Source organism: Papaver somniferum, chromosome 3, assembly GCF_003573695.1.
Source record: "Papaver somniferum cultivar HN1 chromosome 3, ASM357369v1, whole genome shotgun sequence".
NCBI lineage: Eukaryota > Viridiplantae > Streptophyta > Magnoliopsida > Ranunculales > Papaveraceae > Papaver > Papaver somniferum.
This window is the reverse complement of record NC_039360.1, coordinates 218,022,150-218,039,311: the sequence shown is the minus strand read 5'-3', so window position 1 is coordinate 218,039,311 and position 17,162 is coordinate 218,022,150. Positions and strand designations below refer to the sequence as shown.

Sequence of the window (17,162 nt, the reverse complement as noted above, 5' to 3'; positions counted from 1 at the left end):
TTTTGGTGGCTGCATAATGGTTATGTAATTTTGCATAAAATGATGATCACCTCCGATTTTTTCGTGATTTTTTTTTTCTGATATTCTTGTTTGTACTCGTTGCGAAACTTTCTTAAAAAGATTTCCAATGATATAAAATTTGTAAAATTTCAAGACTCGGATTTTTAGATATGTTATATCCAAGTTGCGTCGCCAATTATACTCCTGATGCATAACCCATCATGCGGATGCATAATCCGTCATGTAGACACTTTTAATAATTTCATATAATTATGGGTGTCACGGAACTAAAAATTAATTGTGGGCCTGACAATGCGAATATTATTTTATTTGGGCCTTCGCCTAAGTTTCCCTTCATGAATTCACCAATCTACAACCATAAACCGTACTAGGAATTACTAGTTAATCCACTATAGGAAGAACCGGTTACTGTGTAGTCCATCATCAGAAAACAATTACTCGCTGGTCCAAAAACATGCTTTTGGACCAGATTTTTTATTCTCTCGTCCAGCATACGTGCAAGGTGTTTTATGTGTATTTCATAAATGTCGTAATTGTCCCTCCGTCCAATCAATAACATAAAAACACGTCAAGCATATTATTTTTATTTTTCAGATCTGAATCGATTAAGAAGAAGAAGACCGAGAGCAGATTCATGAAGAAGAAGAACAGAGAAGAAGAAGATATAATTCAATTGAAGAAGAACAACAACAAAGAAGAACAAGATATCATTCCATTAATATATCAGCGAAGAAAAAAAATAAAGAGATATGGATTTAATCAATATTGGGATTCTTAACTTTTTAATTTATTTCCTCATCTGGATCTGTTATTCAACATTGAAAACGAAGGTAGTCCATTCAAAACGATACGATTTAGTTTATTAAAGTGAAGATTAATACTCCTTTCGTCTCCGGTTAGTTTTGATTTCAATTTTTTGTTAATTTTATCTTTGATCAAATTGTTTTGGGTTTTAGGTTCGTATAAAAAAGAATGGGAGATTTTGTACGATCCTACAATAACCCAATTGTTTTTCTTTTTTTTTTTGTACATATTTTCATTCAGAACATATTGAATCATCAACATTTTCCTTTTATACATATTTTCTTTCAGTACATATCAACATGTATTGTTGGATCATCTACTCTTTTTTCTTTTGTACTTTTTTTTTCTTCTGTACATATTTTCCTTGAGTAAATATTAATATGTATTGTTGTATCAATATGTACTATTGAATCATATACTTTTCCATTGATACACGTTTTTGTTCAGTACATATCAATATGTATTATTGGATATGTATTGTTGGATCATCCACTCTTTTTCTTTGGGTACGTATTTTTCTTTAGTACATATCAATATGTAGTGTTGGATCATCTACTCTTTTTTTCTTTTGTGCTCTTTTCCCCTCAGTACATGGTTTCCATGAGTACATATCAACATGTACTATTAGATCAATATGTACTGTTGAATCATACTTTTTCCTTCAATACATATTTTCCTTCGGTACATATCAATATTTATTGTTGATCAATATGTACAATTGGATCTTCTACTCTTTATTTTTCTTTGTACTCTTTTCTTCTACTGTGGTATTTGTGTATTCTTTTTATTCTTCGATCTTGTTTTTACCAGGATTCACCAAATGTAAATTTCTCCATGGTTTTAGTAAAATAGGGTTTTCTTCAATCTTTTTTCAATATGTATTATTGATCAATATGTACAGTTTGATGAGTTTGTTTGATTTTTTTGTTTGTCTGTTTGATGATTTCCTTTTTAACATTTCAGTTTGTTTGGTTGGTTTGAAAATTAGATTTTTCATTTTGATTATTTTTGCTCTAAACCTAATCATATTTTAGTTTATTTTTGCTGTTTTGATTTTGCAGTTTTCATTACTGTTGATCGAGAAGAAAGAACGAAGAAGTTGTAGAGAAGAATAAAGAAGGAAGTAGTGGGAGGAAACGGTTAAAGCGTGAGTGAGGATAGCCTGGTAACTTTACATATGTTTAAACCTTTTTGGACTAAAGGATAAATGTTTACTCCCGCTGGACTAGCCACTAACCCGGATCGGGTTTAGTGGACTAAACAGGAAATCCCTCTAAACCGTATCCTAAACCCGGAACCCGGTGAGTGTAAATGACTCCACATTCTGTCTCTAGAAGACTAGATCCAACAATAGTGAATGAAGAAAGTGCTTCTGCTCAAAGAAAAGAAACCATTGAAAGATCTTTCTCTCCACACGATTCCCACTCACTCTCTATCTCTCAATCCATTCCTGATCCAAATTCCTGATCCAAATTCCAGGGTTTCAAATTGTTAATCAGATCAAGTTTCAATCGATTCCTCACTGAATTCCCCATTATCTTCTTCTTCAATCGAAGTTACATTGAATTCATCTTTCATCATCGTACATTGATGATTCCAAGCTCGTGAAAAAGAAATGGATTCTTCCCAATCGGGGGGAAGATACGAAAATCTCCGAATCAAGCGAACAACTTCAACAGCTTCTTCTACTAAATCTGATCCAAGCACACCAACAGTTCTACCATCACCATCATCATCAACATCATATGGTGGCAGCGGAAGTCAAAATTTATCTTCAATTCTAAACAATCCACGTAAATCAACTTCTGTGTATGGATCCGACTCTTCTTCATTGTTTACTGGTTGGTTTTCTTCTTCCACTAGCTCTTCCGTTGATTTCTCATCCACACCATTAGTACTTAAACAACAACCAGGTTCTGAAGTTTCTAAATCAGATTTCAAATCGTATTTGAATGTAATTAATGAACCGTATGGTAGATTTGAAGATATTCGGAATCATTCGAACAAAGAAAATCTTGAAATCGATGAGAAAGTAGAACAACAAGAAGAAGAGGAAATTGATAAGTTAGGGTTCAGTAGTACTACTGTTGGGCAAGGAGAAGCGTTAGTGAATTGTTTAAGAGAAGTTCCGTCATTGTATTTTAAAGAAGATTTTGCATTAGAAGAAGGACCAACGTTTGAAGTTGCCTGTCCATTTAAGACGATATTGGAGAATATCGATTTGCAAGAGAAATTATCACACTATTTAGATACCGTTGAGTTACATTTAGTGAAAGAGATTTCGTTAAGATCGAACTCATTTTTTGAAGCTCAAGGACAGTTATACGGGTTAAATATTGAGATTGTTGAAGCGTGTGGACGGATCCGTGAATTAAAAGAGACAATCAGGCTTTTGAATAAGGAGTTAGTTGAACCTGCTAAACAGATTCAAGATTTGAATTCAACAAGAATAAATTTGATTGCTCTGCAGCAGAAACTTACACTTATTTTATATGTTAATCAAGCGCTGTCGGCTTTAAAACTGGTACTTTCTTTTGTTCCTCATTGTCCTTTTTTAATTGAACTGAATTGAATTATCTTTCTGAAGTAGGATTAACCTGGCAAAACAAATGCTCATTGTCTAATGTAGCATGATGAGTGATTTAGTGAACCATGTGCAGTGTTGTGAAACAGGTTTTAACTTCTAAGGTTAAAAACCGCTAGGTATATGAATTAGATTTTAGAATATATTAGATTTCTTGTGTAACTTGTATGCGTGATCTAATTAAAAGATTATGTGTTGATAAGCATGCACCTTAGTGCTGATATTTGGTTGACTGAGTATATCTTATCTTGTGGTCTTAATGGTCCTAAGAACAACGTGGATTGTTGTTAGCCTAAGAGGAAAAACATAGCGTTACACTTGTTAATTCATTTACTTGGGATGCCATGGGAAATTTGTGCTGATTATGGAGCCACTTGTATGTATCCGTGCAAAAAACTACTCATAATTAAGCTCAAGTTTGTTGATTCCTAATGAAGCATTGTTGGGAAGTACGTTAAGAAAACTTTTAGGTGCTTCAACGCCATTGCTTACAAAGAGCAGAATGTTCAAGACAAACTAACACACCACATGACTGCCTGTATTCCCTTAAGGTGGCTTTCCTAGCTAGTATTCAATGCGATAGCACTCCTCTTGACCACTGTGCAAACCTCAGATAATGAGCATGAACTGGTACTGGTACTCAAAGTTAAATGCCAAACCTGTACCACTTGAGATAAGGAGCAGAGTTCAAGTAGTGAGTGTAGTCCCCTTCTTTCAGAATTTATCAAACAAAAGCTGAAAAGTCGCTGGGGCCTGCGGGAACAACTTCGTGGATACTTCTTAAAGCTTCTGTCAAATCCTTCATCTGTTCATATATCTTTGTTATTTTCATCCAAACACTTCTTAGACTAGAAATTGTTGTGTGAATACTCAAAACAGTCACTAATGGGCCTTAAGACGTTAAAGGTGTGCAACATTTTTAGTTTATAGTACTAAAGGTTCTCTGAGATTATCTTAATAGTTAATAGGTTCTCGTGCTAATAATACATGGTACAGTTTCGTTTTCATGGTGCTAACAAAGTTGCTTCCATTACATATCAGTCCAGCATGCTCAGATGTTTGAATAAAAAATTAGACTGCACCTTTTACACCTGTGTGAACGAGCATGTTTTTATGTCTTCTACAGCTAGTTGCAGCAGCAGATTGTGCAGGAGCTTTGGATGTAACTGATGACTTGCGCAATTTACTGGTAATTTTAGCTCACCATTCAAATATGAGATAAAATGTCCCAGTAAAAACATAGTTATGGAAGTGCATGTCCTAGATCCCCTTTTTAATTTTCTACTCGATTTTTATTATTTCGATCCTTCTTCTATGTCAGGATACTGACGAGCTTGCTGGTCTCCATTGCTTCCGTCATCTACGTGATCAGTTGGCAACATCCATCCAGGATATAAACCGGTATGTCCACTGAATCTCAATGTAGTCATTGTCATATCCAAAATCCGGTTGCTCTTACTTTTGACTGTTTTGAGTAACAAAGTGCAATTTGGTTATTATATTTGTTGTGCTGTAGAGGGACTGATCCAATCAATATATTTTGAAGTGCTCTAGTGGATAAACTGGTGTAGTTTATATTAGTTATGTACCGAACTCCTGTTTGGATTGGCTACGGAACTGAAACGTTCTGCCCAAGTGCATATAATAGCGACAAGAAAAATGTTTGAAAACTGACTACCATTTAGTGTAGTAATTAAGTTTGTCATAAATGGTTGCTAAATTGACGGTTCGTTGTTTTATTTATTCCTCACCACCTTGCTTACTCTGCTATTTATATTATTTAACTTTCTTCTTTAATTAGACTAGGGCTGCCTGTTTGCTTTGTTATTTTTGTATTTTTCAATCATGATCAAGTACTAATTCAGTTGTCAGCTTACTTTTATATTAAAATATTGTTGTTTATTTTGTTTCGCAGTATTCTTGTTTATCAGATTATATTATCTTTTGCATATTCTGTCTAGCTTGTAACTTGTGAAATTCATTCTTGTAGCATTCTTTCAGCAGAGTTCATGTGTGCTTCCATATACGATGTCAAAGATGGCGGGTCTATTATTTTGGCTAGAATAAAAGCAGGGAATACTAGCCTTACCAATGGAAAAGATGATGATGTAAGTGTGGTTTTTAAATATTTCGTTTTCATGTTTTAAACATAATGTTTTTGGCCCTTCTTTGGCTTGTAAAAGTTGATCGTTTTAGTGTCGTTTAGCTTCTTTGACTCGGAGTTAGCATTTCACCTATTGGCCTATCTCTGCCAAACATTTTATGTGGAGGATGTAAAACTGAAAAGAAACACCACTACCCTGAAACTGTACTTTGGGAAGACTTAGCATTGATACATCAAGACATTTTAAAGGAAGATTAAAATACGCTCATTAGTTACTACATTGTTATTTGGGAGCAGGCTAGTGCTGATAATCCCGTTATTAGACCGGTCTCAGTGCAAGTAAAAATCTTTTTTCCTGCAATCAAAATGAAGAAAATAATATCAACATGCTTGACCCTAACTCAAAGCCATGATTTGAGATACCGATGGAGTTAAAAGTTTTTCTCCCAGTTAGTGTTATATATGTTTAATTGTTGGCTTAATCATTTTTTTTGTAACTTTAAGAATTAATTGTATTGTGCAATTATAATTTTCTGACTGGAGCTTACACGGCTGCAGTTTAAGATGGACGAGGAAGAAATGTTCAGCTTTCGTGATCGTCTTCTACCCTTTATCGTTGGATTGCTCAGAACTGTAAGGCCTTTTCTTTATTCTTTCTTATCGATTAATCTCGTGTTCAACTATTCCCATATTTGACAGTTCAATATGTTTTAGAACACTGCTTTCTTAATCTGATTGTGTGGTTGGACTGTAATGAATGCGTGTTAGGATTTGAAAGGAGGCCAACAGTGTTATAGATGTAATAGTTGTTCAGAAAGCACTGTTTCATATCGTTCTATTTTGGTGTTACTCTCTGACTTGATTATCATTCCTTGACATTAGTTTTCAACATATTCGAGTGAATATGATGACCGAATAATGTTATTGAAACTCCAAAAGACATGCTTTGGCTCTACGTGTGTGCCTTCCTCTGGATATTTTGTCATGCTCTATGTATACTTGCATTTAGAGATTAAACTTTTTGTTCTTAGTATCTATTTGGCATGCACCTGTTCAGAAAGAACTCCCATCTGAGCTGAGGAACTACCGTGAGGCACTTACTGCCAACATGAAAACAGCAATTAAGACGACAGTTGCGGAGTTGCTTCCACTTTTGGTTGCCCAACCCATGGAGTCTGGTTTGATGACGGGAGAACGGACACCTGATGCTGATGGTAATGTGGGGACTACTATTACTTTGTTTACACAGTTAATGTGCTACTCTATTAGAGTTGAAATAAAATAATCTGCTATTTTCTAACTGCTTATGTTTTGGCTCAGGTGGAGGCGCGTCACTCGCAGGCAAGTTGCGTAGCCTTGCATCCGAAAGCTTCATTCGACTTTTGGATGCGATTTTCAAGGTTGTACAGGTAAGGTAATGCTTGACTCCACTTTTTCCTAATGTTATTTCTTTTGGTTTTAATAATGGTACCTTGTTGGACCTTGACCACTATTTTGGAGATTTAGCTGGGAAAGTTCTTGTTGTTGAAATTTACCATGACTGGCAGAATTATATTTGAAATTTGAAGTACCACTTTTTTTGTGTGTATGTGTGTGTATAACTGAATCTGAGGGTGATATCCCTGGAAGGTTGTTGATCCAAGTTTTTGTTGACCTGAAAAGATTCAAGTACAGATTTCACTTTGTCTTGTCTTTGCCTGGTCCCAAGTCATAGTTTTTGAATACGTGAAACCTCCTACAACCAACAGCTAAGTATGCTAGAAATTTATCATTGTAACTTAGTTCCACCTAGGATTATGATCTAACCTTGTGCAGAACCAGAATTAACCCTAGAATCAACATACTTTACAGCTATTATTAATTATTATGATAAATTAAAATAGATTGTACACTTAGACACAGAATTCCATAGTACTCATAGTCAGACTACATTAAAACTTTGTCCTATCACATTTATGACTCGCACTTTTACATCTATTACCTCATGCTTAGATTGATGGAGAAAATCAGAAGATTTTATTTATGTGAGATGCTAGAAGAGAGTCCTTACAGCCGCGTGTTGTCCAATCTTTCCATCATGAGTTGGAGAGACGCTTCACCAGGTTACAGAAAACCTCATAAAACTACTTCACTCAATGTAGCATTAACAATGAGCACTCATGCCTTGATCTGGATTATCACTAACCCGGCTCAGCTTAAGTTAATAACGTGAACGAATGATGATTGCTGCTAAGCAATAAGAACGACGAAAGGATAAACTACTGTTTCTTAGGGAACAAAAAAAAAAGTAAAAGACAGCAAAACAAGAAAATAAAATGAAAAATGAAGGCGAAAAAAGGAACTGGATGCACATGTAACAAACATAGTACTGCTGTGACCTCAGAGTGTATATTACTTTGTTTAGTGTACTTTAGCAACTGCATAGTATGATGTAATGTAATTTCTCTTTTTTAGTGAATGCAGGTACATTTAGTACGGGCAGCTGAAGTTAAAAAGGCTGTCGAGTGGATCATGTCGAATCTGGATAGTTGTTATGCTTCTGATTCTATTTCAGCGGCAAATGCGGAAGCAGGTCAAGAGCTCTCACCTTATTCTCTTCAGAAGAATGCTTCTAAAAGCCCAACTACATCGGGAAAAGCAAATGACATCTCAAGTCCAAATATGTCAAGAAATTTACGGTAACCATTTATTGCTTCGAAATAATAACCTGATCCCTGAAACAGTTGAGAAATTTTCTTGTTGCTATTCTCTCATGGGGTGAAGCAGATTTCCTGTATTGTAACTTTTAAATTATCAGCAGTCTCTTACGCTCTGTTTTCCTTCACCGTACATCCACATGTTCGTAAATTTTTTTTCTTGTATGCTTCTCAAATTTGTTTGTTGCTTGTTTATCAAGTCTAGAATGTTCTTTTTCTTTTTTTTTTGCCTGCTATCTTTCCAAGGAATCTGGCACTGGCTTAGGGGATTAACTATGACCGACTTTCTGAGTTAGTTTTTGGCATACCTTCTGCACAGTCACTCCCACGAACCATGTGAAGTGTAAATGTAGTCTCCAGTTGAAATATTATTCGTGGCTCCCTGGGTTATTATTTGCTTTTTCATTCTGAACTTTAGTGCCATTCATCTTTTGGGTTGCTGTTTTGTATAAATTCAAAAGTTATGACATTGGACTGTAATTTGAGGAACTGTTGTTATCTACAGTGCTGAAGTGCTGCGGGAAAACACCGAAGCTGTGTTTGCAGCTTGCGATGCGGCTCATGGTAGATGGGCTAAGCTCCTAGGTGTTCGTGCTCTTCTACACCCTAAATTAAGATTGCAAGAGTTCTTGAGCATCTACAACATCACTCAGGATTTTATATCAGCTACAGAGAAGGTATTACTTGTTCACCAGAAAATACAAAATTCTTTTCATAATTGATTTGTATTTAATGTCTGTGTTGATATGAACAGATTGGTGGTAGATTGGGCTATAGCATAAGGGGAACACTGCAGTCTCAGTCGAAAGCCTTCGTTTCCTACCAGCATGACTCTCGGGTTAGTCAGCTGTTTATAATGCTTAAGTTTTTCTACATTTATTTTTGGAGTTCGCTTGTTGCTTATACTTCTTGATTTATTACTACAGATGGCGAAGATTAAGGCAGTTCTTGACCAAGAAACATGGACTTCTGTGGACGTCCCAGATGAATTTCAGGCCATTGTCAAGTCGTTTCTATCTTCAGAAGTGTTGACTAATGGCGGTCAAACCGAAGCTCTTGGTAGCACTGATATTTCTTCAAAAGCTGATGGTTCACCTGTGGTGCTACCATCTCAGCTTATTGGGCAGAATGAGTCCAATGAAACCTCCGCTGATAGCACAGGACAAATTAAATCACCTGTTTCAACTGGGGAAGGTGTTGCTGGTAATAACAACACAAAGGAAAGTGCGAAATCCGCATCTCAAACCCTCACTTATGGTGCCGTTGGCTATCACATGGTGAACAGGTTAGTTAACTTTTTCCACTCTAGACAGCCTCTTCTAGTTTTCATTTGGTATCTTTTCACAACTATGCTAAAATCGTACAGAGAATGTTTTTTGATCCTGCTATTGCCACTGGAGTAGTGGACATCAACCTGTTTTTTCATCAGTTACCAACTGTTCGATCTTCAACTGTAGCATATCATGCAAATTTAATCATTAGTTAAGTGCGTATGCAATAAAAAGAGGCTCTCCTTACTTAGTTACTACTTATTTAAATTTTGTTTTGAACCATGTACAGCAGGATCTTTCTTCTGCAATTTTTTTTTGAAGAATTTTTGTTTCTTCTTGATAATCGTGCTTATTGAGGCAGCAGTCATGTAAAACCTATAAAAAGTGTGACATCTTTCTTCCTTCCCTGTTCCTGTCAAGATTGTATTCTCGGGAAAACTAACTTTGATGGTTGTTTGGCTTCTCTTTCAGTGGTTTAATTCTTCTGAAGATGTTGTCTGAATACGTTCAGATGAATAACTTTTTGCCAGCACTGTCATTTGAAATTGTCCAACGTGTTGTGGAACTTTTAAAGTTTTTCAACACAAGGACGTGCCAGCTTGTTTTAGGAGCTGGTGCCATGCAGGTATAGTGGTTGTTACGTACTATTTATGTTGCTTCCGCTGAAGTGGGTGTATCATGCTATATTCTTAAAATAAAGATAATAGATGTGGCTTTGGTTATTCACTTATTTGTATACATACACTTTGGTTTTACGAACTTATAAGTGGTTCTCATGGTTGTGTTGATTTGCATTCAGGTGTCAGGGTTGAAATCAATTACAGCTAAACACTTGGCTCTAGCAAGTCAAGTTATCAGTTTTATGCATGCCATTATTCCTGGTAAGTTTATAATTGTGGCCATCTAACAGCGTATGGTATGCATAATTTACTCGACAAAATAGATTGGTTGCATGGTTCCATACTGACATGGTTCTTTGTGTGTGGAATGAAGAAATCAGAACTGTTCTTTTTCTGAGAGTACCAGAGTCTTGCAAGGCAACATTAATGTCTGAGATTGGTCGAGTAGCCCAGGTATTTTTGTACTGATTTATTATCGTTATTATCTTTTAAAACCATTTTGTCATTTCTAGTTGGGAACTTTATAAGTTTATTTTTTATAGCTCAAAGTTGGACATAATGTGTTCCTCACTACGTATTAGTTGAGTCAATACTCACTTAATATTTCATGATGAGACAGCTTATATTGTTTGCGTTTTGTGGATAACAAAGATAGAAAATCTGCAGTTCACTAGCAGTGTGTGATCTTACAATTTGTTCCTTTTGAATATCATGTAATTTCAGGATTATAAGGTACACCGGGATGAGATTCATTCAAAGCTAGTTCAGATAATGAGAGAAAGATTGTTGGTACATCTCAGAGGGTTGCCCCAAATTGTTGAGAGTTGGAATAGGCCAGAGGATAATGATTCACAGCCTAGTCAGTTTGTGCGATCCCTTACCAAGGTGGAATAGTACTACACATTTGTTTTTACAACTGTTCCTATTTTTTATTGGCGTGACTTTGTATGATGATTTACCAAGTATGAAGTTCTAAATTAATTAACAAAACCTGTTCTGTGTCACTTTCAGGAAGTCGGGTTTTTTCAACGTATCTTGTCTAGAACTCTACATGAAAATGATGTTCAAGCTATTTTTGGGTTAGATCACGTTCTACTTTTCTTTTCCTAAACAGGTTAACCCACTTTACTCTTAGTGTTGTATCTGACAAACATGTACACTGTTCGCAGGCAAGTGGTTCAGATTTTCCACACACAAATTTCAGATGCATATTCTGGTCTGGAGATTACCACTCCCCAAGCAAAGAACAGGTACCTCTTTAACAGGATCCATTGGCATTGCCCTAGATTCTGCCTTTCTAACTTAATGCGAAATCAAAATTGCTAGGATTAGGTTCTCTACGTATATTCGTTTTGATATTTTATACTGAATCATAATTTTCACAAGCAGATTGCGTCGGGACATTCAACAAATTCTCGCTTGCATTCGTTCTTTGCCTACTGACAATACTTTTGACAAAGATGGTGTGCGGAACTCAGGGAAACTTGATGAGTTTTTGTTGCAAAAATTCGGAGCTGAGAGTAGTCAATGATCGTTTATGTAAAGTAGCAGAACTATCGTATTACTTCTATGTTAGAGACTAACAAACATTTTAAGGGGAACAGTTTTAAGAGATTCAAAAGTCCCAACTCTTTGCTGGTGCGCTGGAATTGTACAATTAGGTGAAGGTAATGTTTCCTCTACTCTGACTCATGGCTTTCTTTTGTTGCCCTATTGACCTTCTTGGATGAATTGCTGTGATACTACTTTATACAAAACTTTTTGCATAAGTCGTTATGCCATAGCTAGTAGATTGTACTTATTATTGGAAACTGTCTGCAGGGTTCTTCGGTGAATATATGAGGATCACTTTTTGAATTTTTTTTATTAATATGGCCGAGATATTGAACCCGGATTTCATTGGCAGGCATGTTTTTACCCTTCTACTACTAAATTCCATCTTCTTAAAGAACTTACACTAAAATTCCCCACTTGAGCTTTTCCCATGATTGAATTTTTTAGGCCTAGAATAGAATGGTGATTTTGAGCTGACTTTTGAACACCAAGTAGTCTTTTCGTTTTCTTCTCTTTTGTTTTTCAGTTCCTTTGTTATAGTTTATTTCTTGGGAGGGATGCTATAAATGTACCATTGAGCAAATTATTTTTCTGTAAGTTTTGCTTTCTTAAATATCTAATATTGAATCAAACAGTAATTCTGCCTAATACTCTATTATCAACGCAGTCTCCATTTATCGTTTATCTTAGTACAATAGGGTCAGGATCATGGAGTTTCGATGTATACAAACCCCTTTATACCCTTGTTCATGCTCTGTTTATCTTTGTAAACAAAAGCTGAATCTTCCTCTCTGCTTTACTAGATTGCAGAACAAAGGATCAGAAAAGTGCTGATGTACGAAGCAACAACCCACCTGAATCATTATTTCAAAGCCTTTCATTATTCAACAGTTACAGAATTGAATCTCCCAAACGGTTTTGAGGAAAGAAATGAGCACTATGTATGAAACAACAATAACTGCTTGTTTTACAACCTTATCAGAAATTACCTTTAATTTTTTTTTTCATTAGAAAATAAATAAACTGTAAAATCACTTTCCTATTATGGAACCTCAATGGGCGGCGGTGGAGATCGCACTTGCCGGATATGACCAGGTATCATATCAGATTTGGAAGTTGTGTTTCAGTAGGAATTTGTTTATTTCATGGCCTATACATACTGTCGTCGTATACGTTTTTCATTCATTCAAATTTAGTATTACGACGATTCTATCTGAATCTTCACGTAGTAATTCAAAACCCTACTTCTCAATATTCTGAAATGTGTTTTCGGTTTGGAGCTCAAAATTCCCTAGTAAACATGAACGAATCTGATGAGAAATCTACAAAGCAATGGGTTTCTGATAAATTGGTATCTCTTTTAAGAAAGGGAAAATATTCTAAACCTAACAGCCCTACAATTGTTCAGTACGTGATTGGATTAGCAAAACAATCATCTTCTTTCGGCGAACTTATGAACAGTATTCTTGAATTGGATAGTTCTTGTCCGATTACTGAAACTCGATTATTTTCTGTAGAATTGTTCCGTAGAATTACTGGTAAAAGGGTTTTGTTGTCTGTGAATGGGAGAAGAAGGCATAGAAAGAGAAATCGTGAAGAAGATGAAAAAGAGTAGGAAACACGAGCCAGGGAAGGTGAATTGATAGATGAGATTGTACAAAGGGTGAAGGAAAAGTTGAAGGAAAGGGTGAAGAAAAAGTTCAAGGAACTTAAGGATGAGATAGAAGATGATGAGTATCTTACTGAGTTGAGCAACACTGAAACTCACAGGAACAGGCTATATTACAGAGAAAGAGTTTACGAGGTTATTGACAGTCTACCCGGAGAAGATGAGGACTACAACTATACGCCTAAAGCTTATGATAGTGATGGGGTTGTAAATCGGAGCAAGAAAGTTGAGGCATCTAAGCAGCCTGACAAGGAACCAGGTGTGGTTACTGGAGGTAAGAAGACATGGGAGGAAGTGGCAAATTATCGTTCAGCAAAATATAGAGAATTGAAGGGATTGATAGGAAGCAAAAGAGGAGATAGAATAAAAGGCATGAATGAGGTGAAAAAGATTTTGAATAGAACTGGATACATGGATGGCTATAATCCACGAGAAGACAATGACATTTTCGACGAAAAGTTAGAAGAAGCCATCCGTGTCTATCACTATTACAACCATGGAAATGGTAAAGGCATCTTAGACTCGGAAACTCTTGAGAACTTAACAGATGATCGTCCTAGATGTTGTTTTGCACAAAACATGCACGCTCGGGAAAAGAAGCTCAGAATGGGTTATTATGCAAATGATAATGACCCTTTGCAGAAATTAGTAGATGGATTTGTTACGGATCTTTTAAGAACTAGGTAGTGTTTCCTAGTTAGTAAGTAAGAGCAATTTGGGTTCTAATGAAATATGATGGTGGTGTAGTTCAGTTGTTAATCAACATCGTCGTTGTTGGATACAACTACCTTAACAATGAATTAACCTATAAGAATTCAGTTTATAACCCAATTACTTCATAATGTACTACCGCCCAATTACTTTATGGTTAGGACTACTGCTTACTTTTCTGGATACAAATTTACTTTTGTTTTTTCCCTATATAAATGGAGGGTTATTGAATGTTTATAACCATAGGTAAGGCAAGATTCCAATTTTGTGCACACTCCTCTAAAGAGTGTGCACATAACAAAACAACCTTATTGGTTGGCTGAAGTTATCCATTTAATAAGAAAACTAAACTAAAATTAATTTGATCTAAAATAGGTAAGAAAAATATATCATATCTACTAATTACCTAAATTATAGCGTTTTAAACATAGCAAATAACAACTCCGATTTCTTTTGTTTTGAAGCATTATGAACTTTGATAATGATCTTCCAAACTTTGTTTAGATTTAGACTAAGAAAAATATGTGATGATCTTGGTCACCATAGTGTATGTGATTGATTTCAGTGACTAGTGAATCCCTATTAATTTCAATTGAGCTTATACTGAGTTTTTAGTCCAAAAACTCGTAACACTTACAAAATACTTTCATACCTTGTATTAGTTACTTAATGTAGTGGAGAATGCTAAAAATCTGACTATTTAATTTGCAATCACAAATTTATAACCTATAGTAGGTATCAGATCTTGTTCTTTGTCTGTTGTGATTATTCAGTTGGACCATAGGGATTGCCTCCTGACCTGAATGTTCTTTTTATAATTATAATCTTCTTGGTGTTCTTCATGCGTATGAGATATCCCGTGTTTCAAAATTGTAAGGCCGGTTTCTATGGGGTGGCTAACTCACCCATTTGTCATGCCAGCTGGCCTGCAAACTGGCGCGCCACTATGGGAAAAAAAGATAAACGATCGAGTCTCCACCTAGCGATCGAGACTACATCGCTAGCGGTCTCATTTCGATCGTCCGGTCTAATTTACACCGCTAGCGATTTAAACTCGACCATTCTCGGTCGGTGCTCTACCGCCTATAAATACCACCATTCCCTTCAGTTTTCATTCGCAAATTTTTTTTCTTCCCTTCTCTAGAGAGCAGACCAGAGCGATTTTTTACTTAAAAATGAGTAGTTCCAAAACAAATAGACAAAGGAAAAGAAACATGAATGAAAAAGGAAAAACTGTTGCAGATAGTGATATCGTGTGGGTTCAGGATAAACAACAAGAGTTCGCCAATGTTAGGCAACTGGTTGGACCTGGTGTAACATCTACACATTTATGTAACCATCCCGAGCGAGTTCTGTTACTTAAAGTAAGAGGTGGGTGGTCTGAGCTAACCGAAGTGTTTGGGTTACTCCCCGAAGCTGCTCAAGAATCCTTGAGAAGATATCCTTGGCAGCGTTTATATTTCATGAACGGTCCGCGAGTTATAACCCCAAAGGTGTCACTATCCATCCACAAAAAACCCATCAAAACAAAAGTAACACAAAAACCCAAAAAAAACAAAAGTAACACAAAAATCCCTGAGAATTTGATGAAACCAATTTTGGTTTCATCATAAAATTTGATGAAACCAATTTTTAAATTTGGAGTTTTTGTATCAATTTTTTAAAATTTGAGATTTTTGTGTCAATTTTGTTTAAGATGGAGTTTTAATGGATCCCAACATTTGAACGGGGTTTTTGTACCACAAGTTTGGTCACCTTGGGTTTTTATGACTAGTTCCGTTTCATGAAAGGAAAAAACCACAAGACTCAAGTTGTGCAAGTTATTTGTGAACGTTGGTGGAACACTGCAAATACGTTCTTTTTCAAGGATTTCGAGTGTGGTAAGTTCTATTTTTGCATTCAATAGTTTAATTTTTAGTCCAGAAACAAATTTTAATTTTTAGAGATTCAATTTTTTAGTTGATACAAATTTTAGTTCCACATACAAACTTTAATTTTATGACCATGTTGTTTTTAGGGTTCACACGGTGAGATTTGTATATGTTGACTGAAATAAAATGTGAGGGTGAAATAGTGCAATTTAACCAATTAAAGTGGATATCAGAATGAAGATGGAAACAATTACTTCCCTTGTACTCAAATGATATCGAAAGAAAGCCAGAATCCAGACAGTTACACTCATTTGGATTAAGAGTGTCTGGGTTGAAGGATTTTTTGAGCCGTTACCATGTCAAGGGGATACACAGAGTTGAAGATTATCCCGAGCTTGAACGTATTTTTGTATTATGGATCAATATTATTCCAATGCCGTATACAGGAATTGACGAGTTCCATGAACCAATGACACAAGCCATGCTACAGTTAAGCCGCGACTTGTGTTTTACGGTCCAATTAGTGGTCATGGTATTTTGTACTACGAGAAAGACATCTGTTTCAACTACAAGGAAAAAAGGTAAAAGCAATCAACCCGTTTCCAACTTCAATAATTTCACATGATGATTGGATAAAGTTGATAAATAATGGACAACCTTGGGAAGAAGATGAAGATTTGATCCAAATTCCAGAAGATGACCATGATTACTTCAGCTGGTTTCAAAAGGTATGCAAGCTAAATATTGTTGTTCATCCACAAAACTTAGGTAGTGTTGACTTTCCAGCAATTGGAAATTTGCCACTTACAGATCTTCCATCCCAGCCCCCACCATCGACGGGCGAAGCATATATGTATCGTAAAAGTCAAATGGAGTCGTCAAATATGCCTCCAATATCTTGGGAAGTACAGACTGTATCACCAAGTGGAGTATTGTTACAGTTCCACTTACCAGTGAAGATATGCAACAGAGTTATCCATACCATGGTGTGGTGGCATCACAAGAAGAGTATCAGAACCAGTTGAACAATTTTTCGCTTTTTATCAATCAATTCCAGAATTTTCACTTGAAACAAATACATATACTGAGGAAGAATATGAGTTATGAATTGGCTGAGACTTCGTTAAGGTCAAGTTCTCAAATGCCCGGTGAGAGCAATGCAAGAAGTCGTGGAAGTGGAAGTCGTGGAGGTCGTAGAAGTCGTCATCACACTCCAACTATGATGGAAAAGATTATGGTGGAAGAAACTCAGCTACC

The 17,162-nt window shown here is 35.9% G+C and overlaps 1 protein-coding gene across 3 annotated transcripts; it reads left to right on the top strand.

Moving 5' to 3' along the window:
- The first annotated feature begins 2,182 nt into the window (after positions 1–2,182).
- On the top strand, positions 2,183–12,807 carry LOC113358681 (vacuolar protein sorting-associated protein 54, chloroplastic-like). 3 transcript variants are annotated; one of them, XM_026602308.1, is made up of 20 exons: positions 2,183–3,349; positions 4,536–4,598; positions 4,731–4,810; positions 5,400–5,517; positions 6,072–6,146; positions 6,571–6,727; positions 6,834–6,922; positions 7,977–8,191; positions 8,715–8,886; positions 8,964–9,047; positions 9,136–9,494; positions 9,952–10,105; positions 10,280–10,361; positions 10,474–10,553; positions 10,824–10,985; positions 11,112–11,179; positions 11,270–11,350; positions 11,490–11,767; positions 11,922–12,247; positions 12,458–12,807. In XM_026602308.1, exons 1-18 carry the CDS (start codon positions 2,441–2,443, stop codon positions 11,629–11,631), a joined length of 3,090 nt encoding a protein of 1,029 aa, XP_026458093.1. In that variant the 5' UTR covers positions 2,183–2,440; the 3' UTR covers positions 11,632–11,767; positions 11,922–12,247; positions 12,458–12,807. The 3 variants fall into 3 exon arrangements, with proteins under 3 accessions (XP_026458093.1, XP_026458095.1, XP_026458094.1); XM_026602310.1 differs by lacking the exon at positions 11,922–12,247 and having other exon boundaries at positions 12,465–12,807; XM_026602309.1 differs by lacking the exon at positions 11,922–12,247.
- The last annotated feature ends 4,355 nt before the right edge of the window (positions 12,808–17,162 follow it).

What these genes read in the sequence shown, in the direction of transcription:
- LOC113358681 (XM_026602310.1), top strand. Translation starts at nt 2,441, where the DNA reads ATGGATTCTTCCCAATCGGGGGGAAGATACGAAAATCTCCGAATCAAG. An exon ending in TTATATCAGCTACAGAGAAG is followed by an intron (nt 8,887 to 8,963) that starts GTATTACTTGTT and finishes TGATATGAACAG; the next exon opens with ATTGGTGGTAGATTGGGCTA. An exon ending in AGATTGGTCGAGTAGCCCAG is followed by an intron (nt 10,554 to 10,823) that starts GTATTTTTGTAC and finishes ATGTAATTTCAG; the next exon opens with GATTATAAGGTACACCGGGA.